The sequence below is a fragment of the Pelodiscus sinensis genome, chromosome 29 (assembly GCF_052426305.1).
Source record: "Pelodiscus sinensis isolate ZL-2025 chromosome 29, ASM5242630v1, whole genome shotgun sequence".
NCBI classification, from domain to species: domain Eukaryota; kingdom Metazoa; phylum Chordata; order Testudines; family Trionychidae; genus Pelodiscus; species Pelodiscus sinensis.
The window spans coordinates 14,196,602-14,221,134 of NC_143080.1; the positions used below are offsets into that span (position 1 = coordinate 14,196,602).

General features: G+C 63.3%; 1 protein-coding gene across 1 annotated transcript in view; it reads right to left on the reverse strand.

Annotated features, from left to right (window-relative positions):
• C1QL1 (complement C1q like 1) overlaps positions 1-23,670 on the reverse strand; it is a 46,423-nt gene extending 22,753 nt beyond the window's left edge. The window contains exon 1 of the mRNA XM_075911420.2: positions 23,004-23,670. Coding sequence (XP_075767535.1) covers positions 23,004-23,537 — 534 coding nt within the window. The 5' untranslated portion in view covers positions 23,538-23,670. The remainder of the gene's footprint in view (positions 1-23,003) is intronic.
• Positions 23,671-24,533: the final 863 nt, after the last annotated feature.

The following is a 24,533-nucleotide window of genomic DNA, read 5'->3' on the forward strand; positions in this document are numbered from 1 at the left end:
CGGGCCACCGCTCCCACCGGGCCACTGCTCCTACCCATGGGCCACCACTCCCATCGGGCCACCACTCTTACCCACGGGTCACCGCTCCCACCTGACCACTGCTCCTACCCATGGGCCACCACTCCCACCGGGCCACCGCTCTTACCCACAGGTCACCGCTCCCACCGCTCCTACCCATGGACCACCACTCCCACTGGGCCACTGCTCCTACCCATGGGCCACCACTCCCACCGGGCCACTGCTCTTACCCACGGGCCACCGCTCCCACCGCTCTTACCCACAGACCACTGCTCCTACCCACAGGCCACCACTCCCACCGGGCCACTGCTCTTACCCACGGGCCACCGCTCCCACCGCTCTTACCCACAGACCACTGCTCCTACCCATGGACCACCACTCCCACCGGGCCACCGCTGTTACCCACGGGCCACCGCTCCCACCTGACCACTGCTCCTACCCACGGGCCACCGCTCCCATCAGGCCACCGCTCTTACCCACGGATCACTGCTCCCACCACTCTTACCCACAGACCACTGCTCCTACCCATGGGCCACCGCTCCCACCTGACCACTGCTCCTACCCATGGACCACCACTCCCACCGGGCCACTGCTCCTACCCACGGGCCACCACTCCCACTGGGCCACTGCTCCTACCCACGGGCCACCACTTCCACCGGGCCACTGCTCCTACCCACGGGTCACTGCTCCCACCGCTCTTACCCACAGACCACTGCTCCTACCCACGGGCCACCACTTCCACCGGGCCACTGCTCCTACCCACGGGCCACCACTCCCACCGGGCCACTGCTCCTACCCACGGGTCACTGCTCCCACCGCTCTTACCCACGGGTCACTGCTCCCACCGCTCTTACCCACAGACCACTGCTCCTACCCACGAGCCACCACTTCCACCGGGCCACTGCTCCTACCCACGGGCCACCACTCCCACCGGGCCACTGCTCCTACCCACGGGTCACTGCTCCCACCGCTCTTACCCACAGACCACTGCTCCTACCCACGGGCCACCACTTCCACCGGGCCACTGCTCTTACCCACAGGCCAGCGCTCCCACCTAGGGATGTTAAATATCGGTTAAGCTCATGAATTCTTATCGGTTAGTCGACTAGTCTATAGTCCCCAGGGGCGGGGCTGGCAGCCGGTGCAATCTGGCCCCACTCCCAAGGAGCCCCGTGTCACACTGCTCTGCTGCCTCTGTATCCGGCACAGCAGAGCGGGGGGTGCCAGAAAGGAGATGGTCTGCAAGGGGAGCCGGCTTAAAAAATCCCCAAGGATGACGGGCAGCTCGGGAAAGCAGCCATCTGCGGCCTCTCTGGCTTCCTGGTGCCCCTGCAGCTCCCCCGCGGCCCTTCCCCTGCACCCCCTGCAGTCTGCACAGCTGGTCCAGAGGCCAGTGCCCGGGTTGGACTAGTGCCCGGAGCCAGAGCATCCTGGCCAAGCCGACAGTCAGGTTGTTCCAACAACCTGCCGGGGCTCTCGGGGTGGCTTGCAGGCCCCGTGACCGGCAGCGGAGCGGACGGGTGTCACTGGCAGAGACGGGCGCCTCGGGGCCCTGCCAAAGGGCAGCTGGGCTGACACGTGGCAGGCAGCGGCCACACTCACTCGGCGCGGCCCGCGGCTCCGTGCCCCTCAGGGAGGCGGATTTACTGCCTGGCAGCAGCGGGGCATTGGGACAAGGCCGAGCGTAGAGACACGCACCAGCGGGCTGCCCCTCGACCTGCCCTCACACTGCAGGCCTGGCCCCAGGCCCTGCTCCGGCTCCGTGCCAGGCCAACGACCGACTCCGGTTTCTGCAGCAGCCATTCGATCGCCAGCATCTGGGCGCCGGAGCTCGGGGCTGGCTGGAGCCAGCAGCCTCCATGGAGAGTCGCAGCCCAGCTGGCTCCTACTGTGGAATGGGGGCAACGGCAAGGGCCCCATAATGGCCCCCTTCTTTCCCCCCTGCGGTGAGCTCACCCTGCCTGGCCCTCGCCGGGGCGTGCCCACGAATGCCGAGGGCTGGCACCTGGGGCCTGGCTGGGCACAAGAGAATCCACGGGCCGGATCCAGGCCCCCAAGCCGTTTGATCTGGCCCGCGCCCGCCCTGCCGCTCCCCCAGCCCCAGGCCAAGCGAGACCCAAGGACGGGGGAGCGCGATTTCCAGCTTTCCCATGTGCCCCTCCAGCCCCTGCCGTGAGCACTGCTCCTCCCCCCCGCCCTGCTCTGGGGCCCCGGGGGGGATCAGCCCTCGCTGCGTGACGGGACCCCTCGAGGGGTCATCAAGTCCAGCAGCTGGAGCTGGATGGGCGCTCTCAGCAGGCTCATAGACTCCTGGGCTGTGTCTACACTGGCATGAATTTCCGGAACTGCTTAAAACACAATACTATTCTGTTTTCAGTTTTTCCGGAAAAGGAGCATCTACATTGGCAGGCTGCTTTTCTGGAAAAGCCCTTTTCCGGAAAAGCGTCTGTGGCCAATGTAGACGCTCTTTTCCGGAAAAGTGCCCCAATCACCATTTTCACGATCGGGGCTTTTTTCCGGAAAAGACTACTGGGCTGTCTACACTGGCCCTTTTCCGGAACAGTGTTCCGGAATAGGACTTATGCCCGAGCGGGAGCAGAATAGTTTTTCCGGAATAGCGGCTGATTTTGTACAGTTCAAGGTCGTTGCTTTTCTGGAAATTCAAGGGCCAGTGTAGACAGCTCGCAGCTTATTCCGGAAAAGCGGCTGATTTTCCGGAATAAGTGGCCCAGTGTAGACACAGCCATAGAGTTTAAGGTCAGAAGGGACCATTATGATCATCTAGTCTGACCCCCTGCACAGTGCAGGCCACAGAATCTCACCCACCCCTTCTAGAATAATCCTCTCACCTAGATCTCAGATATTGAAGCCTTCAAATACGTTGAAGACCCCAAGATGCAGAGAATCCTCCGGCTGTGATCTGTACCCCATGCTACAGAGGAAGGCGAAAAACCTCCAGGGCCTCTGCCAATCTACCCTGGAGGAAAATTCCTTCCCGACCCCAAATATGGCGATCAGCTAAACCCTGAGCATGTGGGCAAGACTCACCAGCCAGACACCCAGAAAGTTCTCTATGGTAACTCCTATCATCCCTCCATTGACCTATTTCCCACTGATAATGAATGGTCAATTAGTTACCAAGATCATGTTATCTCATCAAACCATCCCCTTCATAAACCCATCTAGTTTAATCTTGAAGCCAGATAGATCTTCTGCCCCCACTACTTCCCTTGGAAGGCCGTTCCAGAACCTCACTCCTCTAATGGTTAGAAACCTTCGTCTAATCTCAAGTCTAAACTTCCTACTAGCCCCTTATATCCATTTGTTCTTGTGTCCACATTGGTATTAAACTTAAATAATTCCTCTCCCTCCCTGGTATTTATCCCTCTAATATATTTAAAGAGTGCAATCATGTCCCCCCTCAGCCTTCTTTTGGTTAAGGTAAACAAGCCAAGCTCCTTGAGTCTCCTTTCATAAGACAGGTTTTCCATTCCTCGGATCATCCTAGTGGCCCTTCTTTGTACCTGTTCCAGTTTGAATTCATCCTTCTTAAACATGGGAGACCAGAACTGCACACAGTATTCCAAATGGGGTCTCACCAATGCCTTGTATAATGGCACTAACACCTCCTTATCCCTACTGGAAATACCTCGCCTAATACATCCCAGGACCGTATTAGCCTTTTTCACGGCCATGTCACAATGGCGGCTCATAGTCATTCTATGATCAACCAGGACTCCAAGGTCCTTCTCCTCCGTTACGTCCAACTGATGTATCCCCAGCTTATAACTAAAATTCTTGTTATTAATCCCTAAATGCATAACCTTACCCTTCTCGTTATTAAATTTCATCCTATTGCTATCACTCCAATTTACAAGATCATCCAGATCTTCCTGTATGATATCCCGATCCTTTTCTGAATTGGCAATAGCTCCCAACTATGTGTCATCCGCAGATTTTATTAGGACACTTCCACTTGTGGTGCCAAGGTCAGCAATAAAAAGATTAAATAAAATTGGCCCCAAAACTGATCCCTGAGGAACTCTGCTATTAACCTTCCTCCAACCTGACAGTTCACCTTTCAATATGACCCGCTGTAGTCTCCCCTTTAACCAGTTGCTTATCCACCTCTCAACTTTCATATTAATCCCTATCGTTTCCAATTTAATCAATAATTCCCCATGTGGTACTGTATCAAATGCCTTACTAAAGTCGAGGTAGATTAGATCCACTGCATTTCCTTTATCTAAAAAATCTGTTACTTTCTCAAAAAAGGAGATCAGATTGGTTTGGCACAATCTACCTTTTGTAAAACCATGTTGTAATTTGTCCCAATTGCCTTTAGCCTCAATGTCTCTAACTACTTTATCCTTCAAAATTTTTTCCAGGATTTTACATACTACAGATGTCAAACTAACGGGCCCATAGTTACCCGGGTCGCTTTTTTTCCCTTTCTTAAAAATCGGAACTATATTAGCAATTCTCCAGTCAAATGGTACAACCCCTGAGTTTAGAGATTTATTAAAAAAATTTTGCTAATGGACTTGCAAGTTCATGTGCCAGTTCCTTTAATATTCTTGGATGAAGATTATCTGGGCCCCCCGATTTACTCCCATTAAGCTGTTCAAGTTTGGCTTTTACCTCGGATATGGTAATATCTACCTCCTTATCTTTAGTCCCATTTGTTAACTTACCATTATCCCTAAGCTCTTCATTAGCCTCATTAAAGACTGAAGCGAAGTATTTGTTCAAATATTGGCCCATTCCTAGATTATCCTTAACCTCCACTCCATCCTTAGTAATTAGCGGTCCTACTTCTTTTTTTGTTTTTTTCCTATTTATATGGCTATAAAACCTTTTACTATTGGTTTTAATTCCCTTTGCAAGGTCCAACTCTACCTGACTTTTAGCCTGTCTCACTTTATCCCTACATGCTCTAACCTCAATAAGGTAGCTTTCTTTACTGATCCCTCCCATTTTCCACTCCTTACATGCTTTCTGCTTTTTCTTAATCACCTCTCTGAGATGCTTGCTCATCCTGCTTGGTCTAACACACCTGCCTATAAATTTTTTCCCTTTTCTAGGGATACTGGCTTCTGACAGCTTCTGCAACTTTAACTTAAAATAATTCCAGGCCTCCTCCACTTTAAGATCCATAATTTCTCTAGTCCAATCAACTTCCCTAACTAATTTCCTTAATTTATTAAAGTTAGCCCTTTTGAAATCAAAAACCCTAGTCTCAGATTTATTTTTGTTTATCCTTCCATTTAATTTAAACTGAATTAGCTCATGATCACTCGAGCCAAGGTTGTCTCCTACAACCATTTCATCTATGAGGTCCTCGCTACTCACCAAAATCAAATCTAAAATAGCATCCCCCCTTGTTGGTCCAGCAACTACTTGATGCAGGAATTCATCAGCTATCACATCTAGGAAAATCTGAGCCCTATTATTATTACTAGCACTTGTTCTCCAGTCTATATCTGGAAAGTTTCCATGAGTATTTACTTCATTAAAAACATTAAAGAGGTCTCTATCCATATCCAAATTGGATCCTAGTGGTCTATAACACACCCCAAGCACTATCCCATGGCGAGTGGCTGCAATGGTTCTTTGCAAAGGCGCTGGCCCAGCACGGCCCCCTTGTCCTTCCAACCCTGCGCCCTGTGGCACTTGGCCCCAGCGCGCCGCCCCGCCCCGCCCCGCCCCGCCGGGAGAGTTCACCGGCCAACGGAGGGGAGGGGAGAGGAGGGCCGGAGATGCTCTGGACATTGGGGGCAGGGTGGTGCTGAGCACACTCATAGACTCCAAGGTCAGAAGGAACCATTATGATCATCTAGTCTGACCCCCTGCACAGTGCAGGCCACAGAATCTCACCCACCCCTCCTAGAATAATCCTCTCACCTAGATCTCAGATATCGAAACCTTCAGATACTTTGAAGACCCCAAGACGCAGAGATCCTCTAGCTGTGATCTGTGCCCCATGCTACAGAGGAAGGCGAAAAACCTCCAGGGCCTCTGCCAATCTACCCTGGAGGAAAATTCCTTCCCGACCCCAAATATGGCGATCAGCTAAACCCTGAGCATGTGGGCAAGACTCACCAGCCAGACACCCAGAAAGTTCTCTCTAGTAACTCCTATCATCCCTCCATTGACCTATTCCCACTGATAATGAATGGTCAATTAGTTACCAAGATACACACGGAAACACTGACCCTCCCCCCTGCCCGACACACAGGTGACAGGGCCGGGCACGGAGCCCAGACCCCCGGCCGGCCCTGCCCATCTCCCCCCCCCGCCACAGTGCTTTGGGATCAGGAGGCGCAGGGGCTTGGACAAGTGCCTCTCCTCCCGCTGAGCACGCAGGTCGGGGGGGGGACCAGCCTGCCCTCCTGCTGGGGCTCTCCTAGGGTTCCCAGCGGGGGGGGGCAGAGCCTGAAAGGGCCACTCATTTGGCCGCTGTGACCTGGGCCCGGCAGCCCCGTCGAACACGAATGGTGCAGGATCCAGGTCACCCATCAGCGCTCGCCGGCCGTGACATCAGCCCCTAACGAGCGGCGATCGATGGCAGCCCAGCGCCTGGCTCTACGGCAGAGACGCGCTCAGCCACGAAGCTTGGCCCCAGTGGGAGGCCGCCCGGGCGGGGGCTGGGTACTGAACAGGGACGCTCGGTCCCACCATCCCCGTTCGCTCGCAGGGCCCAGGAGTCTGGGTGTCCCTATCGGATCCCCCTGCCCCCGCCATCAGCCCGCATCACCTCCCGCGGGGGAACGCTCCCCCACGTCCAGGGGCCTGAACCACGGGGCTGGAGCCCTCTGGACAGCGGCTTCCTGGCAAGGGGAGGGAGGCAGCGAGCCCCGGGCTCTGCTACCAACATGCCGGGCGACCCACTGCACCTCGGTTTCCCCTCTGCCTGCTTCATCAGCTTGCCAAGGGGCTGCCCCTCGCTGGACACGTGTCCAGGGCCTTGTGCCACAGGCCCTCAACTCTGCTGGGGCCACTAGGTGCCACCGTAGCCACGCCAGGTGGCTGCCCACGATGCACTGGTGGGAGCTGCATGCAATGCCCACTAGTGAGCACAAGGGGGCGCCGCGACTGACCCCGGCACCCCGAGGGTGGGGCGGCTCATTTGATGAAGTCATGGCTCCGGGCTGCTGTTCACTTGTGCCTCCTCCGGCAGGCCCCAGAATCCCACCCCTGCTGCAGCTTGGCCTGGCAGGAGCGAGGCCGAGCAAAGGGCTGTGAAAACCCAGACCCAGCCACGCCCAGGGCAGCGCCGCCTGGGTCTGTGTGCAGAGCAAAGCCTCCGTTTGCTCCCTCGGAGGGATGTAACCGACTGGCACCAGCCCCCTGCTGGCTGGAATCAGAACTACTCTGCTGTGTGTCATAACCCCCCTATTGCTAGAGAGTCTCACACTGGCGGCAGGCCTGGACGATCAGCTCAGGAGGGTCTGTGTCTGCGGCTGTGACATGCTGCAGTGACGACTGTAAAGCTCCTCGGTGGTCACAGCTGTTACCAGAGATACCGAATCACCCCCAGGAGGGTGAAACAAACACAAAATGGTATTGACAGGCCGGCCCCGGGGGCCCGGAGCGCTTGTTTGCTCAGCCTCTGTCCCTGCGGCTGGACACACACTGGCTCCTAACAACCCAACGCTCCCCCGGCAGGAAGGGCCACGCGCAGCTACAGGCAGAGCCAGCGGATTCACCGGGACAGGGCTGTCCCTACAGTCCTGGCTGGGACTCCTGGGGGAATGGCAAGGCCTTAGCTCGGGCCTGTGGCCACCACCACCAGGCGGGGGGAAGGAGCGGGAAAGCGGGGGAGGGGTGCTCCCAGAGAAAAGGGGGGCAGGGGGCACTGTGCGTGGCCCAAGTCCCCCTAGCCAGGGTGAGGGGGTGCTTTACCCCAACAGGACACAGCCAGGAATGGGAAGGGACCGAGCCAGACTCCCAATGCCCAGTCCAGCCCTTGCCCCGTTGTTGCCCCAGCTGAGCCCCTGTCCTGCCTCAGTTTCCCCATCCCCACTTGCAGGCTTCCTTACGCCTCTGGACAGCGCCTGGACCCCGGCGTCAGGGCGGCACAGCGGGAGCAAGTCACGTGGCGAGCGCCTCTCACCCAGCAGCGGGCTGGGAACAGACCCGGGGGCCCAGTCTCAGGCCCGAGCTACAGCCAGATGCTTTGCCCCACGGTTTGATGACAAGGGAAGATGCTCGGCGGTTTGCTGCCCAGCCAGCTACCACAGCACGTGCCGAGCTGCCTGGCGCCCGCGAGGCCCCGTCCGGTTTGATGACAAGGAAAGAAATCTGCCTCGTGCTGGTCGAGTGAGGACTCGTGGGGGGGGGGGGGGGGGGGGGGGGGGGCGGACAGCAGGAGCACGGCTCTCCACGCAGCCCACCCGCTTCAGCAACTGGCGCCAGACGCAGCAGCAGCTGCCCGGCAGGTGCTCGCCATGAGCTTGTCAGTTACATAAACCCTCCTTGGCAAGGTGTTTCATAAAGACGATGGAGTTAAAACACACAGAGAGGGAGAAAGTCCCAGCCCTAGGGGCTGTTTGCTCGTGCCCATCTGCTGTGTGTCATAGCCCACGTATTGCTAGCAGCGAACAGACAGTTATTTCTGGTGCTCGCTGGCGACAGCATAGGGCTAATGAGCGCGCTAGACTGGGGCTCCTAAGCTCTGATCATGGCTGTGCCCCAACTTGCTGTCCCTCCCTCTCCCCGTCGGTAAGACGGGTAACGTCGACTACTAAACGGAACAGCTGCCGAGTGGCACTAGCCTCTGCCAAGGGGAGGGACTGGGATACGGGCGCTGTGGCCTAGTGGCTGGAGCGTGGGGGCAAGGACTCAGCACCTGAGCTCTGTTCCCAGCTCTGCCAGGGACCAGCTGGGGCCCAGGGCCTGGTCCGACTGCGTTCCCTGGGCAGCGACTGTCTGTCTCGCACTGTCCGGGTGGCTCAGGCAGAACTGGCATGATGCCATCAGCCCCGTGCTACACGTACAGGAAACCGAGTCACGGGGAGGCCAAGCGCCCTGGGAGGGGGAACAGCAAATTGGCCACAACACGTTCTATGGCGAGGCAGGGCTCTGCCTGAGTCGCACCCTCTCGCCCTCGGCACACGGACCCATCCCGCCACTTCCACTGGCCACTGCGGCAGACGGGCCGTTTCCCTAGGGAGGATCCAGGGCGTGGGCTGAGCAGGCCAGAGAGGGCCCCTCGCAGGGCCCAGTGTGGAAAGAGGATTTGGCCCAGCTGCCCTCTGCGCTATTGCGCAGCTCAAAGCCCAGGCCCAGGCGGAGTGTGGGCTCCGAACAGGGCGGGCGATGTGCCACGAGTCCAGAGGGCCCCACGTCAGCCAGGGAAAGCTGCGCGCGTCTCTCCCCGGCACTGGGACAGCTGCAACCTCCCCGCGCGGCCCCCCGGCCGGGATGACAGCGCCTGAGCGGCTCCGGACTTTCAGGATAGACTCTGTGGCTACGTCTACACGGGCATGATTTTCCGCAAATGCTTTTAACAGAAAAGTTTACCGTTACAAGCATTTGCGGAAAAGAGCGTCTAGATTGGCACGGACGCTTTTCCGCGAAAGCACTTTTTGTGGAAAAGTGTCCGTGCCAATCTAGACGCGCTTTTGTGCAAAAAAGCCCCGATTACCATTTTCGTAATCGGGGCTTTTTTGCGGAAAACAAATCTGAACTGTCTACACTGGCCCTTTTGCGCAAAAGGACTTTTGCCCGAACGGGAGCAGCATAGTATTTCCGCAAGAAGCACTGATTTCAGACAGTAGGAAGTCAGTGCTTTTGCAGAAATTCAAGCGGCCAGTGTAGACAGCTGGCAAGTTTTTCCGCAAAAGCAATTGCTTTTGCGGAAAAACTTGCCAGTCTAGACACAGCTATAGACTTTAAGGCCAGAAGGGACCGTTATCATCCAGTCTGACTCCCTGCACAATGCAGGCCACATGATCTTGCACCCGCGAAGCATCTTTCTGCCAGTTTGACTCTGGGAGGCGCTGAGCACTGTCGGGGAGACACAGTCTCTGTCGCCACCGCAGTGCAGCCACCTCTGGGGCGAGCCCCGGCAGCCACTTGCGGCACACCCTGCACCGCAGATCGAGACAGGCAGGGCAGAGGATCCTGTGCCCAGCTCAGACCGCGGGGCCCTGAAATCGATGGCAGGTCACAGATGTCGTGAGATTCTAACAGCCCTTCTGGGCTTGCTCGTCCGTGGGGCAGAGGCCCCTCCACGCCCCAGCTGCTCTGCACCGAACCGAGCTCCCAGCAAGGCACCCGCTAGCTCAGAGATGCCAGGCGCCGGAGAACCCCTGGGTTCCCCTGGGGAGTTCGCTCTGACCCCGCCTGGTAAACCCACACGCGGCCTCAGCCTCCAGCCCTCGGGCTCCTCCACTCCTTTGGTCCGGCAGCTTCTCCCACAACAGGGCCTGATGTATGGCCCTGCCCTGCAGGCTGCCCGCTGCCCATCGCGGGCCAGGAGCCGGGACCAGGCCTCAGCAAGTCCCCTCCCCTAGGCAGCAGCCCCGTGAAGTGCATCCCCCTTTCTTGGCCACAGGAGAAGCCAAGCCCCGGTCCCATGCGGGCGCTAGGCAGAGGCGGTACAACCGACACCCACTGGTGGCCCGGCCACGGCTCGGCAGGAACCTTTTCGGTCCCACACAGGACGTGTCCGTGGCTTCAGACAGATCCAGGCCCGCGGGAGTCCTACAGGTTGGCCTGGGGCTGCCCAGGTGGGTACAGGCTACGTGCCCCACCGTGCAACGTGCCTGTTTGAGCCAGGCTGCGAGCCAGACTACAGCTCCCAGCATGCAGTGCTTCATCGAGAGCCCCACGGCCGGGTGCGGGCTGGCCACGGGCCGTACGTTCCATCCGCTGGATCCGAGCGGGAAGAGCGTTCGCCTCGGCGAGCCGCACGGCCCATCCGGGCCCAGGCACGGGAGACTGGCGCCAAAACACCACCAGCAGCCACAGGCAGCGAGCCCGGCCAGGCAGAGGGAGGCAAACGCTGCTGGAGAAACCCGGGAGCGGGGCTTGTGGCTATTTCCTTTGCCAATTTCGGCCCTCGGGGTTGGGCGGTTATAAAGAGTCAGCACTGAGCGGCCGCCCTGCAGCTGGGGGCAAAGCCGGGCTGCCCCGCCCCACGGAGCCCCGAGTTAACACTGCCCATTAGCCGCCCGGCCAGAGAAATCCTCTGGCTCCAAACTCCGGGTCCAAGCCCCCCTCCCCGACCACGTTGCACTTGCTGCGGGGCCACAAGGCCTGACGAGAGGGGATGTTTATTCCCCCTTGTGTCAGCTGCCTGCAGGGTGGGTGGGGGCCACAGCTCAGGCCCCCACGTCTGGCCGACCCGCTCGCTGCTTCCCTGGGCTCGTCTGCAGCCCCACTCGGCTGCTCTCCGGGGCAGGGCCCGTGGCTCCGTGTCCGTGCGGCGCCTAGCACCCAGCCCACGCGCCTCGGCAGCAGCTACCCGAGGGACCGTGCAGAGGGGAATCCGTGCAGCCGCGGGGCCGGGGCTGCAGAGAGGGTTTCCCTGGGTCACCTGGCAGCCCACACGCAGCCCGGGCACCTCCCCGCGGGGTGCAGGGCATTGAGTGGCACCAGGGCCCTGCAGGAGAGAAACGCCAGCCGGCACCGCCAGGCCAGCCTGTGCTGGCGAGTGGGGGGCGAAGGCCACTATGGGCCCAGCTGAGCGAGGAAGTGGGGAGTTTGGGGACTTCAGGGGGGGCTGCATGCGGGGGGGCTCAGTGCCCGGATGTTACTGGTTGAATGTGACAAAGGGGGGGAGTTTGTTGTTGCAGAGAACAGCCCAGAGTCGGAGCCGGGGGGTCTGGGACGCTGGTGACCCCGACCCTGCTCAGAGGACACGGCCGGTTCCGGCCAGAGAGACAAGGGGCAGCACAGAGGGACCCCAGGGACCGGCCCAGCTGGCCCCAGGGAGGGGAGAACATTGGACGGGGAGGGAGGCGGAGAAGAGGGGCCGGGCGACCCTCTTACCTGGGGAGAAGACACTGGCGGAGGAGGGACTGTTGCTGGGGTTGTTGGGGGCTCTGCAGGGAGACGGGGGCTGTTTTGGGGGCCGAGGGCAGAGCAGGCAGAGCCCAGCCGGCTGCAGGGGAGACTGACGCAGGGGAGGGACCCGTTGCTGCTCAAAGCTCAATAAAGCCCCGGTCGGTGCTGGCTGATAGTCGCTCTGGGCTGGAGAACAGGGGGCGCTTCCCTCCGGGAGGGGAGGCCCTGGGGGTCCGGAGAAAGGGGACCCCCAAGGGGGCTCACGGCGGAGGCAGGCGGCTGAGGCCCTGAGAGGCGCCGTCCCGGAGGCAGAGGGCCAGCTCCCCCCGGTGAGAGTGGGCCCCCCAGGAGAGGGTCTCTGCACTGGAGGGGCTCCCCGGGAAGGGGCTGCCGCACTGGAGGGGGGGGGTCCCGCCCCGGGGGGGTCCCGCCCCGACTGGTGAGCTGTGACAGGTGGCAGGAGCCTGTCCCAAGCACTCACCCACCTTAAGGCTGGGGGAGGGGAGGGGCCGGGCCGTGGCCCAGCCCCTCACAGGTAAGGGCCAAGCCAGGCGAGTCTCCCAAGTCCCAGTTGGCTCTGCGCTGCCCCCAGCACCCCCGCCTGCAACGGGGCCCAAAGGCCCCAGCACCTCGGGGAGGAGCCTGTTAGCCCCCCCTTGCCCAGGCCGGCTGGGCCCTCCCTGAGCACAGGTCAGCCCTGCCCCACAGCAGAGCGAGGCGGCAGCTTCTTCCACGCCGCCTGCTGCCGAGGCCGTTCAGGAATATTTCAGGCCAGGATATTTCCCGGAGCCCCTCCCTCCCTGTCCTGCCCTGAGCCTGCTTGGCAAGCCGGCCTGTCCCCCTGGCGAGAGCCCCTGGGGCCCCGCAGCATGGCCGGGGCGGAGCTGACCATGTGCCCAGGGACTCATGGGAGGAGGCTGCCCCGGGTGTGTTCCTAACACTAACGGGAGCCGTGACTGCCTGGTACCAGGGAACAATACGAGCCGCCAGCCCTTAGCCAGCCCTCTTCCCCCACAGAGCTCACAGCAGATGGGGAAACTGAGGCAAAGGAAAGCATCGACTCGTAGGACCGGAAGGGGCCTCGAGAGGCCATCGAGTCCTGTCCGCTGCCCCCATGGCTGGACCAAGCACCGTCTAGCCTGGGGCCAAAGAGCCAGACTGCAGGACAACGCGGAGCAAGCGGCCCACACGGAGCCGGACAAGGCCTGTTTGCATGACTGAAAAGACACGACGTGGTATTACTGACGGATGATTAATAGTGGGAAGGAAACACTCAGACTTGATTTCACGTGCCGCGTGGGGGGGAGGGGCACCTCTTCCTGCAGCCAGCTGGGGGCCGGACCACGGGGCCTGCCCCAGGAGTGGGGCTGGGGACAGGATGCTGCAGCCAGATGGGGGCTGGCCAAACTGCTGCAGCAGTCACAGAGCTGCCGTGGCAGGGCCACGGGGCCTGCCCCAGGAGCACAGCGGCTGAGGCCAGACCGCAGCAGTCGGATGGGGGCTGGAGACTCCCGTCTATCCCGGCTGGGAGCGGGCACACGGCCCCGACAGCGTGCCCTCCGCTGGCCCTTTAAACGAGCAGAGCGCCCGGCCGCGGGGAGCAGGCAAGCAGAGCGGCCTGCCATGAGCGATTATGTTTGCATTCATTTTTCATTTTAGCTTCAAATGTCGCATGCGCTCTGGGAGCGGCAGAAGAGCCGGGTTTGGGTCTGCACTGAGCCGTGCGTGGCTCGCGTGCCATAGGCTGCCAACCCCGATCCAGACCATCCCTGGCAGGCGTCTGTCCAACCTGCTCCACACGTCTCCCGCGATGGAGAGTCTACATCCCCTCCCCCGTGCCCCCGGCAATTTATTCCAGTGTTTAACCCCCGACAGGCAGGGAGATTCCCAACCACCTCCCTTGCTGCAATGTAAGCCCATTGCGTCTTGTCCTATCACAGATCAAGGAGGATATTTTCCCCCTCCTTGTAACAACCTTTTAGGTACTTGAAAGCTGCTCTCACGCCCCCTCTGTCTTCTCTTTTCCAGACTGAACAAGCCCGATTCTTTCAGCCTTCCCTCAGAGCTCATGTTCTCTGACCTTGCATCATTTGTGGCCCTCTTCTCCGGACCCTCTCCAATTCCTCCACCTCTTTCTTGAAATGCGATGCCCAGAACCGGACACAAGACTCCAGCTGAGGCCTAACCAGCTGTGACGGCGCGTTGGGGGTCCCCCGTCTCCTGCACCCCGAAATGGCACGAACAGACTTCACCAGCCAGTGGAATTGAGGGTGGTTTATTGCTTCTCCATGATACAGCACAGCACAGATGTAATCTGGTTACAGGAACTGGGGCTAAGAGGCCTCAGTGCCCCCCTGAGATGGGGGGATCCCAGCCCCCTCCCCAGTTCCTTCTCCCCTGCTTTCCAGCCAGGAACTAACTCCCCCTCTCCAAGCCCTGCCCCCAGCCAGGGCAGCATCCACCTCCCTTTGTTTCTCCCCATGGGGGGTTGGTTCAACCGGTACGGAGTCACCTTTGCATAATGAGGTTTTCCCTGCCGGGTCTTGCTCCAGACAGAAGAGGTCACCACAGCCCAGCAAGTACCCCCACTACGTCACACCAGCGCAGAGCAGCGCGGAAGAACGACTCCTCGTGTCTTGCTCACAACGCTCCTGTTAACGCAGCCCAGAATCAGGTTTGATTCTTGTGCAACAGCGTCACCCTTTCTGCAGGACTCCTGCCTAGACAGTCGCTGCCCGTCCTGTGTGTGTGAGATGGATTGTTCCTTCCTAAGGGCAGCACTTTGCATTTGTCCTCATTAAACTTCATCCGATTGACCCCAGACCATTTCTCCAGTTTGTCCAGATCGTTTTGTCCCCCAAACTCCCAGGTGGTTTCAGCAGTGCTCCCGGTACCGGATCCCCACCCCCATTTCTAAACATAGAAACCCCGATCTTCCCCCATCCGCCCACCAACTGCAAGTCCTGGGTCTCGGCCTTTCCGCCAGGGACGCCCCACACGTCACACCCCCACGGCCCTGCAGAGTGCACGCCCTTCCCCCCACGACTAGGGGTGTAGGAACTGCCGGTGTGGACCACACCGGGGGGCAGCGAGGCCGTGCTCCTGCCTGGCGCTGGACGGCTCAGAGGGAGGCCCAGGAAAGCCCGTGTGAGCCGTTACGGATCCCCTGCCCAGAGGTGAGCGGCTGAGCCCTGTCTAGCTTCCTCAACCCCTACCCCAGCGCCTCTCGTTTGCCCCCTCCCTACACTCAGCAGTTCCGGCAAAGTCACTGCATCAGAGGGATCGGTCCAGGGTAGGGCCAGTATCCGACCCCTCTGCCCTGTGGAGACGGGGCCAGGGCCAGGCTGTTGGGGCCAGGGGAGGGTGCCCCTGGGGTTACCACTTCTAGGATCATTCCTCTGTCCCAATCTTCGCCCATCATGTTGGCTGCCGTGGCTTTCGCTGGTGCCTCAGTTAACTGAGGCCAAACGGACGGGGGAAGGGTGCAAACGACCCTGCCCAAAGTGCATTAACTTCCACCCTTCGCGTCGCATTTCCTCTGCCTCTCGGCTAACGGCACCGGGCCTGGAAGTTCCCCGGTCCGGGCTGGCACCCCAAATGAATCCGTGTCGCCTGCAAATGCAGCTGCCCCGATGCCCCGGCTCCTGCAGAACCCTGCCGACCCCAAGCAGAAATGCTAAGGAGCCGGGGGGGGGGGGGGGTGCATCAGAATGGCTTAGACACGAGGGACAGAGTCTGCTCTGACATGGACACCCCAAGTTCAGCGGCTGGCACATGCCCAAGGGCAGAGCCGGTCGGGCCCAGAGAGCCGGGCGCCCCCATTGCAGCCTGAGCAGGGTGCTGAGCTCTCGGGAAACCAACGTTGCTACTTCAACAAAACCTCCTGACTTGTGTGTCTGGGGACCCCGTCGGGCTTGATGCTGCGTCCCTCGGCACGGGGCACGTCTGACACCCGGCAGTCAGGGCCTGCTCAGCTCATGCCACTAGAACGTTACCCGCTCGCCGCAGTATCCGCAGAACAGGGCAAAATCTGAAAGCTGGTTGGCAGCTGCCTGGCGTCTCTGTGCTCCCGCTCCCTGGGCATCGTCAGCGAAGGGTGCCCGGACGAGTCCCACGAGGCCTGGCCAAGTCTCACCATTTTTAGCACAAGTCTTGTGAGATTTGGTGTTTGTCCTCTAGCATTTCCTGGCTGCATGAAAAGCCTCGTCAGTGTGACCCTCATGGCTCGGACACCAAGCCGGTGAAGTCAGCTTCATGGTTCTGGGGGGTCTGGCTCGTGATTTCTGAATACTTGGGGTGGGCAATATTGGAAAGCAGATTGGGCAGCTTCAATGGTTTTTTCTAGTAAGTGGGACGTAGTGGGGGGTACCTTGCTGGTTGCTGTGCTGGGCAGTGAGCTGTGGGTGACCCCCACTGGCTGCTGGCTGCAGCACGGCCCAGCAGGGCCGGGGGTGAGTCATTATGCAAGGGGGCTCTGAACCTGTCTGACGAGTGATCTCCCAGGGAGCGGAACAGTGGGAAGAAGGGGAGTGGAGCCCTGGCTGGGGGCAGGGCTGGAAGTGGGGGAGGGAGGTTTCTGGCTGGGATCATGGAGGAGACAGCCTAGGCAACGGGCTGGGATTTAGGGGCCCAGTCTTTCTCATCTCAAGGGGGACTGAGGCATCCTAGGCCTGCCCTGGAACCAGATTACATCTGTGCTGTATCCTGGAGAAGCAATAAACTCCCTCTGTTCTACTGGCTGGTGGAGTCTGTCTGTGCCATTACGGGGGTGCAGGAGACGGGAGAACCTCAACGCGCCATCACAGGAAGTTTCACTTGCTGGTTCTTATGTGCTGGTCCAGCCGGGCCGTGGTTACGTTTCCAATGCAAAACCGTTCTGTACGTCTTGAAAGGCGAAGGAATTTGCACGAGCAGCACCAGTCGCCCTGCGTTCCGTGATCCCTCCCCCCCCGCGAAAACCTTCCCAGCCGTAAGGCGGGCGTAAGGCCGTGCAGGATCAGCTACTGTGGCCTGATTGGCCGAGCCCGTTCAGAAAGGGCTCACTCCTAAGCCCGGAGGATCTATGCAAGACAGAGGCACCGAGAGCGGGCGGCTCAGAGCGGAACTCGGGAGCATCCCCTTCCCTTGGGGGTGGCGACACTAACGGGCAGAACCTGCCCTGTGCTGCAAGGCTGAGCTTCGGTGCCGGCACCAAAGGGAGATTCCTTCAGCCCTCCCACCTGCTGAGCTAAACGGCCCCCCCAGCCACCGCGGGGAGGGACCAGTTGCAGTCAGCTGCTTCCCCTGGAACAAAAGACGCAGCTCAGCTGGCGTGGGGCCGTGCTGAGCACGGGTCAAAGTGTTCAGCGGATGCACTGCGAGAGGCACCCTCGAGGCTCAATGTCCTCCCCCCGGGCCTTCTAATCTGGGCACACCCCTCCAGCCGCCCGCGTCCTGCCCTTCGGATTCCTGCCGTGAAACCGTCACTCGTGTTCCGGAGGACCCTGCTACGGCTTGTGCATGTGTCGCGGCTGCACGTGTAAAACGGGGGTCACACGCATCAGTGCTCGCTTGCACGGGGCCACATGTGCTAGAGGAGACGCCCATGAGGTCCCGAGCGAGGGGACTGCTGACGGCAGCCGGCAGGGCTCCGAAACACCAGGGTAAACGCTCGGCTGGAGGGAGGAGGGTCCCACACGGCAATTCGAGAGGCTGCAGTCCAGCAGAGAACCATCGGCTCCACAGCTTCCAACCTCTGAGCTCCTACCGTGCCCGGTGCCCCTCGTGGGAATCAGCACCCTCCAACGGGCGCCAAGCCACGCGTGCTGGGTCTGCCGTTCGCACGCCCAGCGCTGGGAATCGGGAGGGGTCACGCCCGGGGGTCGGGAGCCCAGCGCTCCCTGCACTGCTCTCGGGGAGCCCCCAGCTGGTGCTTTCCCACCTGGCACCCTTCCTCAGAGCCGTGTGCCCCCCGTGCAGCGTGTGGGGGGGGCGCGAGAACACGCTGGCGGGGACGGATCCTGCCGGGTGCAGTGTCTCCTGGGCTCCGAGCGGAGCAGCAGGCGCGCTCGGGGCTCTGGGAACGCTGGAAGCTGCGCCTCTCCCACGGGGGCGGAGCGCGAGACCTGGGCTGCCCACGCTCCGTTTCCTCCCACTCCGGGGCTCAGCCCGGGCCTTCCCCTGCTACGGTCTGGAATGGGGGGAGTCTGACCCGCTCCTCCATTGCTGGGTTCGGTCAGAAACATCCGGGCCCAGTCGGGCAGCCCGGGGCCCCGCTCAGCGCTCGCAGCCGGACGGGGAGCAGCTGCTGAGGTTGCATGAGGGGAACTGGGGGCTCTGCATTTGTATCAGCCCCCTCGCCCCCCAGGACAGGCAGGATTAATCCGGCCGGCGGCCAGGCCACGCGGATCATTCCGCTCGGTCTCCCCACGGCCGGGCGGCTGGAGCAACATGGGAAGGCTGCGAGCCACTGACCCCAGCTGCAAACCCAGCCTGCGGTGGAAAGCACCACGAGCCTGGGCCCTGCAGCCCCCTGCCCCTGCCCCCCACCCCGCGCTCCAGTGCCTGCCGCAGGACATGGTCCTAAGGGCTGCTCTGGCGCCATCTGCCCCAGCCCAGGTTTCACTGGTTGCTGCCACCATGGCCGGTCGGCAGCGGGAATGTGGAGGTGCCTGGCATGAGAACACAGGGGTAGGGAGCAGGAAACTCGGGGGACAAATGGGGAGCAGAAGCAGACTGAGGGGGGCAGGGGAATGTGGGGGGTAGGCCGAGGGGGGAGGGAGAATGGGGGGCAGGGAGAACGAGGGGGAGGCCGAGGGGGTAAGGAGAATGGGAGGCGGGGGGCAGGGAGAACGGGGGGCGGGGGGCAGGGAGAACGAGGGGGAGGCCGAGCGGGTAAGGAGAATGGGAGGCGGGGGGCAGGGAGAACGGGGGCAGGCCGAGGAGGGAGGGAGAACAGGGGGGAGGGAGAGTGGGGGCAGGCCGAGGGGGCAGGGAGAACGGGGGGCGGGGGCAGGGAGAACGAGGGGGAGGCCGAGGGGGGAGGGAGAACGGGGGGCGGGGGGCAGGGAGAACCGGGGCAGGCCGAGGGGGGAGGGAGAACGGGGGGCGGGGGGCAGGGAGAACGAGGGGGAGGCCGAGGGGGTAAGGAGAATGGGAGGCGGGGGGCAGGGAGAACCGGGGCAGGCCGAGGGGGGAGGGAGAACGGGGGGCGGGGGGCAGGGAGAACGAGGGGGAGGCCGAGGGGGTAAGGAGAATGGGAGGCGGGGGGCAGGGAGAACGGGGCAGGCCGAGGGGGGAGGGAGAACGGGGGGCGGGGGGCAGGGAGAACGAGGGGGAGGCCGAGCGGGTAAGGAGAATGGGAGGCGGGGGGCAGGGAGAACGGGGGCAGGCCGAGGAGGGAGGGAGAACAGGGGGGAGGGAGAGTGGGGGCAGGCCGAGGGGGCAGGGAGAACGGGGGGCGGGGGCAGGGAGAATAGGGGCAGGGCAGGGAGAACGGGGGGCGGGGGAGATGAGGGGAGGGGCAGAGGAGGCGTTCCCATTGCAGCGCCGAGCTCTCCACTGCGGGGGCGTCCTCGCCCAGCCGCCCTGCCCCCGGCCCCTCCCACGCAGCCTGTGGCAGGCGGTGGAGTCCGGCTGCTTGTGGCAGGAGGCGGCAGGTCGGGGCACAAAGCCCGGCTCCCTGGGCGGTGGAGAGGTTAAAGAATTTGCACAAGATCTGAGAAGAGGCGGGACCCGGACCCAGGAGACCCAGGCGCTGGCGTCACGCCCAGAGCTGCCACGGCTCCCACGCAGGCACGGGGCTCCGGGACAGCCAGGGCAGCCAGGCGTGGGAAGAACCCCCTCCTCACCCACATGCCACTCTCGATGGGGCAGGGGTGGGGAGGGCCCCACGCTGGATACAGGGGCGGGGCAGGACCCTGACCCCCACCCTTGGTTCCCAGAGGGGTTTATTGGAGGGATTTGGGCGTTTTGTACAACAGGAAAACGAAAGACGGCAGATTGTCCTTGGAGACACTTTCCACTGGACTGAGCCCCCCAGCGACCAGCCCAGCCGCAGGGCGCGCTGTGTCCGTAAGGCCACTGGCAGCACCCTGGGGCTAGGGATCGGGAAGCGGGGTGCAGGACGGGCGCCCCCTACTGACGGAAAGGCCGGCGCTGGCTGGACAGGCTCACGCACACGGCAGAGCCACCAGTCTAGGCCCCGCTCCAGGGTCACATGGACCCACACCCTTCCCTTCCCCCACACGCTCCCCTGGCCTTCCCTGAGCCCACGGCCTGCAGCCCCCCTCCCGCATGTAGCTAGCAGCGGCCGCGTCGGAGCTTCCCGCGCTGGCAGGGCCCCGCTCTCCGCCCCGTGCGGCTGGGTCTGCGGGAGCAGGAAACAGCAGTTCGGGGGTCTGCCCCAAAGCGTCCTGCATCAGCCAAATGCAGACTCGGCGCAGACGCTGCCCAAGTGGGGGAGGGAGGCCTGGCTCAGCGGGGACTCTGGACTTATTCCACCCCGGAGAGGTCCCCACCGATTTCAGGGGCAGCAGCGGTCGGCCGGACGGCGCAGAATCGCCCTTAGGGTGCGCAAATGTCTACGAGCACAGGGATCGGCCCATGGCTCTGGGGGGCGGCTAACCCCCCGCCTGGCAGCTGTATGGAGGACCCTGCGTCCTGATGCATGCGCGAGGAGCCGGCGCGGCCGAGAGCGAACAGCCACACGGCGGCGCCGCCGCGAGCGCCCCCCCGCGCCCACTGAACCCTCCCCGCCACAGCCTGGCCTGCGCTCGGCCGGGGGAAGGGCCTGCGGGCCCGTGGCTGAAGAGGCGGGTCACAGGCCAGTTCCTGGCCCAGCGGAGGGGGCAGGGGCATCTCCCCCCACCAGACACGTGCTCAGCCTGCTCAGCTCCAGGACCCGGGCAGATGATTAGTTTTAATGACATGACTCAGGGCCCTGCTTCAGTGGCCCCAGGCTTCCACTTGGCACCTGCTAAGTGCTGGGGGGGGGGGGGGGGGCAGCACTCAGCACCTGGCCCCTCCAGCCCAGACACCGGAGCTGTCAGGCTGCATGGCCTGTGCTGCTAAAAGCATCTGACAAGAGGGACTCAGGTACAGGGACGGCCAAGGGAGCCACCAACGCTGAGGTCCCCTCGTGCCTCTGGCGGGCTCCGTGACCTTGGCAAGCAACTGCCTCCTGCCTCAGTTTCCCCTCTGGCCCGGTCTCTCTTGTCCATCTCGCTGGTCGGTGCCATGCCCCTCACAAGGCCCGAGCTCAGCTGCACCCTAGAGGCTCCTGAGCCACAAGGAGCCATTTGTCAGCCACAGCAGGGAGGAGCCGGCGCAAAGCCCAGCACGGCAAAACCCATCAGGCCCTCGGCCAGAGCGGGCTCCCTGGGGCCTGCCGCTCCCAGGCTCGGGCCATGCAGGGAAGCGACTGGAGCAGACACCCGGCCCTGGCTGGAAGGTGGCAGCTCCGTAAAGCCCCGGCACACGCTGCAAAGGGGAAGGGGCAACCCGCAGGCTTCCCTCCCTGCCGGCTGATTCCCTGAGCCTCGCCCGTAACGAGGGCGGCACGGCTGCTCCACTGCCACAGCGGGTGACACCGAAGAAAATGACGCTCAGGTGACATTTAAGGTGCGACAGGAGAGTCGCTGCTCAGGCTGGTGATGGGTGCGTTAAATCACTGGCGGGTTTTCTCTGGGAGGGAGGGGGGAGGGATTCCAGGGACGGGAGAGAGGGAGGCAGAGCAGATTTCAGTGCATAAAACAGTCTGACATTTCTGGGAGGCCTCAGGGCATTCCAAGTGGGATCGGAAGGAGCCTTACAAACTGAGACACCACCTCCAAGCAGCCACCTCTGGGGTGGAGCGAGGCAGCTGGGCCCAGCCCAGGCAGCGAGCGAGGGCAGAGGCCAGCTTGCCCAGTGGCAGGAGAGTGAACAAGTCTCCGCTGGGGAGGAAACTCAGCTCTGGTGCAGATACTGGGTTGGCCAGGGCCTGTGCGTCCAGGGCTCGGGCTGCCCTGCCTGGCACTGCCCGGCCAAGGGACACGGCCCTCGAGATAAGGATGGAAAAATCGGATCATCCCGACCGGCGCTGCCTACCCCAGGCTGGAGACCCGCAGCCAGGACCTCCTGCCCCAGCCCGCAGGCAGCCAACACAGCGATCTGCAGCGCAGCCGGCTGCATCCCGCTCCCGGGCAGGGCTCTCCTGCCCCCTTGCACGGGTGGGGAAGTCGAGGCCGGGTGGGATGGCGCCGATTGCCCAGGGGCTCCGGAAGGGGAAGGCAGCAACCTCTCTGCACCGCCTGTGCCCCTTCTGTGTGGGGCAGGGCCCGTCTCCCACTGCGGGCAGGGCCAGGCTGCCCTGGGGCGAAGGAGCCCACACTGGCCAGGTCCCGGCCCCCGCGGCTCCGGGTTGGGCGAAGTGAAAACCCCGGAGCTACCGAGACCCCCCCAACTCGTCACATCTCCCAGCTCGGCCGTGCCGCACATGCGCAGTGGCCCATGTTCTGAGCACTTGTAAACTGGCCCCGGATCCCGCAGCCCCGCGACCCCTGCGCGCTCGCGGGGCGGACTCGGTGCCCGGTGGACGCGCGCTGAGCAGGCGGGAGCCGCCGGGCCAGGCGATCGGGCCAGAGACCCGCTCCGGGCGCGGAGGATTCCCCAGCCCCAAGCGGGCCGGGCCAGGGACCCGCCGCTGTCGCAACCCCCGAATCGGGACCCACCGGGCGTCCCCCCCCCCCACGGGGCCCCGCCAGCCACAGCCTGGCCCCGCCGCAGCCAGGGGACGCGAGGGACCGCCCCGGCCCCCCCTCCTCGGGCCCCCCCGCCCGCCCCGCACCTGCGGACCCCAGTGTCCCTTCGCCGCCGCCCCGCTCTTAGCCCAGAAACTTTGCATGGGGGGGGGGCGCTAAACATCCATTCGGGGCCGCAGCCCCCGGCGCTCGGCTGGAGCCCACGAGGACCCGTCCCCGTCCCGCACCCCCGGCCCGGCCCGCACCCACCTGGCCGTTCTTGCACAGGTCCGCCCACATGCTGGTGCCGTCCCCGCCGCGCATCAGCACGTGGTAGGTGAAGAAGTAGGTGCCCGGGACGCTGCACGTGAACTTGCCCGTGGCCGCCTCGTAGCTGTTGCCCAGGTTGGTCACCACGTCGTCGAACTTGAGCACCTCGTAGCCCTCGTGCGGGTTCTTGAGCCCCGCGTAGAAGGCCACGCGCGGCGCGGTGCTGTACGTGGCCGTGCTGAAGGCGCCGCTGCCGCCCGCGGGCCCCGGCGGCCCGGGGGGCCCCTGCTGGCCCGGCTCGCCCCGCGCCCCCGGCGGCCCCGCGGCGCCCGGCGGGCCCGGCTCGCCCTGCTTGCCCGGCCGGCCCGGCTTGCCCTGCGGGCCCTGCAGCAGCGCGTCGGGCGCGGCGCTGGCGCTGGCGGGCGCCCGGCCCCGGTAGGGCTCGCAGACCATGCGGCAGGCGCCCAGCATCTCGTAGCGCCCGCCCGCCGAGCTCACCAGCGCCGGGATGAGGATGACCAGCGCCAGCAGCATGAGCACGCCCAGCGCCGCCGCCAGCAAAGTTTTCCGGCCCGCGCCCAGCCGCGCCAGCGGCCGCCCCGGCGGGGGAATGGTGCCGGCGGGCGGGGCCCGGGGGCGCAGCGAGGCGGAGACGCGGGGCTGCTGGGCGCCGCTCGCCGCCTGTCTGCGCGGCAGCCGCGGGAGGCTGGGCCCTGCCCACGGACCCCCCACGCCCCCCGCGCCGGAGCGCGGCCCGGATAGGCTCGGCTGCCGCAACCGCGCGGGGAGGGGGGCGGATCGCGCCCGGGACTGGCCGCCCGGCGCCCGCCGCTACCTGCCGGCAGCTGCCCCGCCCCGCTAAGTTCCCAGCCGGGGCGGGGGCCGGGACGTCACCTTCGCCTTCGGCCGGGGAGCCCCCTGCGTCCCGGGGAGACTCCCGGGCTGGCGGAGGCGGAGCTGCGGGGGGAAGATCCGGGGGGCGAGGGGGAGCCCCGGGAGCCGCTGGCTGGGGGGAGTGGTTGGGGGTCGGGGACCACTAGCGGGGGGGGGGGGGCTGCCTCTGTTGACAAACAAGGACCCGGCAGGCTCGTGCCCGGGGCTCTGCGCCCTCCCTGCCGCCGGAGCCAGCCGCGGGTCCAGCTCCCGACCAGCCGCTCCGGCCCCGCCCGCCCCCCGCAGGGCGGTCCCTCGTCTGGCCCGGGGCTCGCTGGTCCCTGCCGATGGGGCTGCGGCAGCCTGGGGTCTCGTTGCTGGGGCGGATTTCGGGGGCGCCGCCCATTACTGCCGGTGCAGGACCCGGCCCGAGAGCGCCGCCTTCGAATTGCAGCCGCGGGCCGGCCCCGAGAGTCCGCCCCCCCCAGCCCAGAGCCTGCAGCTGGCGCCTGTCGGGGGGGGGGCGGGTGCCGGGGTCCCTGCTCCCCCCGCCCAGCCCGGTGGCTTTTCCCCCAGTGCCCCGGCTGCGTCAAGCGAGGAGGGGGCCGAAAGCGGCGGCGTCTCCTGCCCTCGGGACGTTTGCCAGCGGGAGGGAGG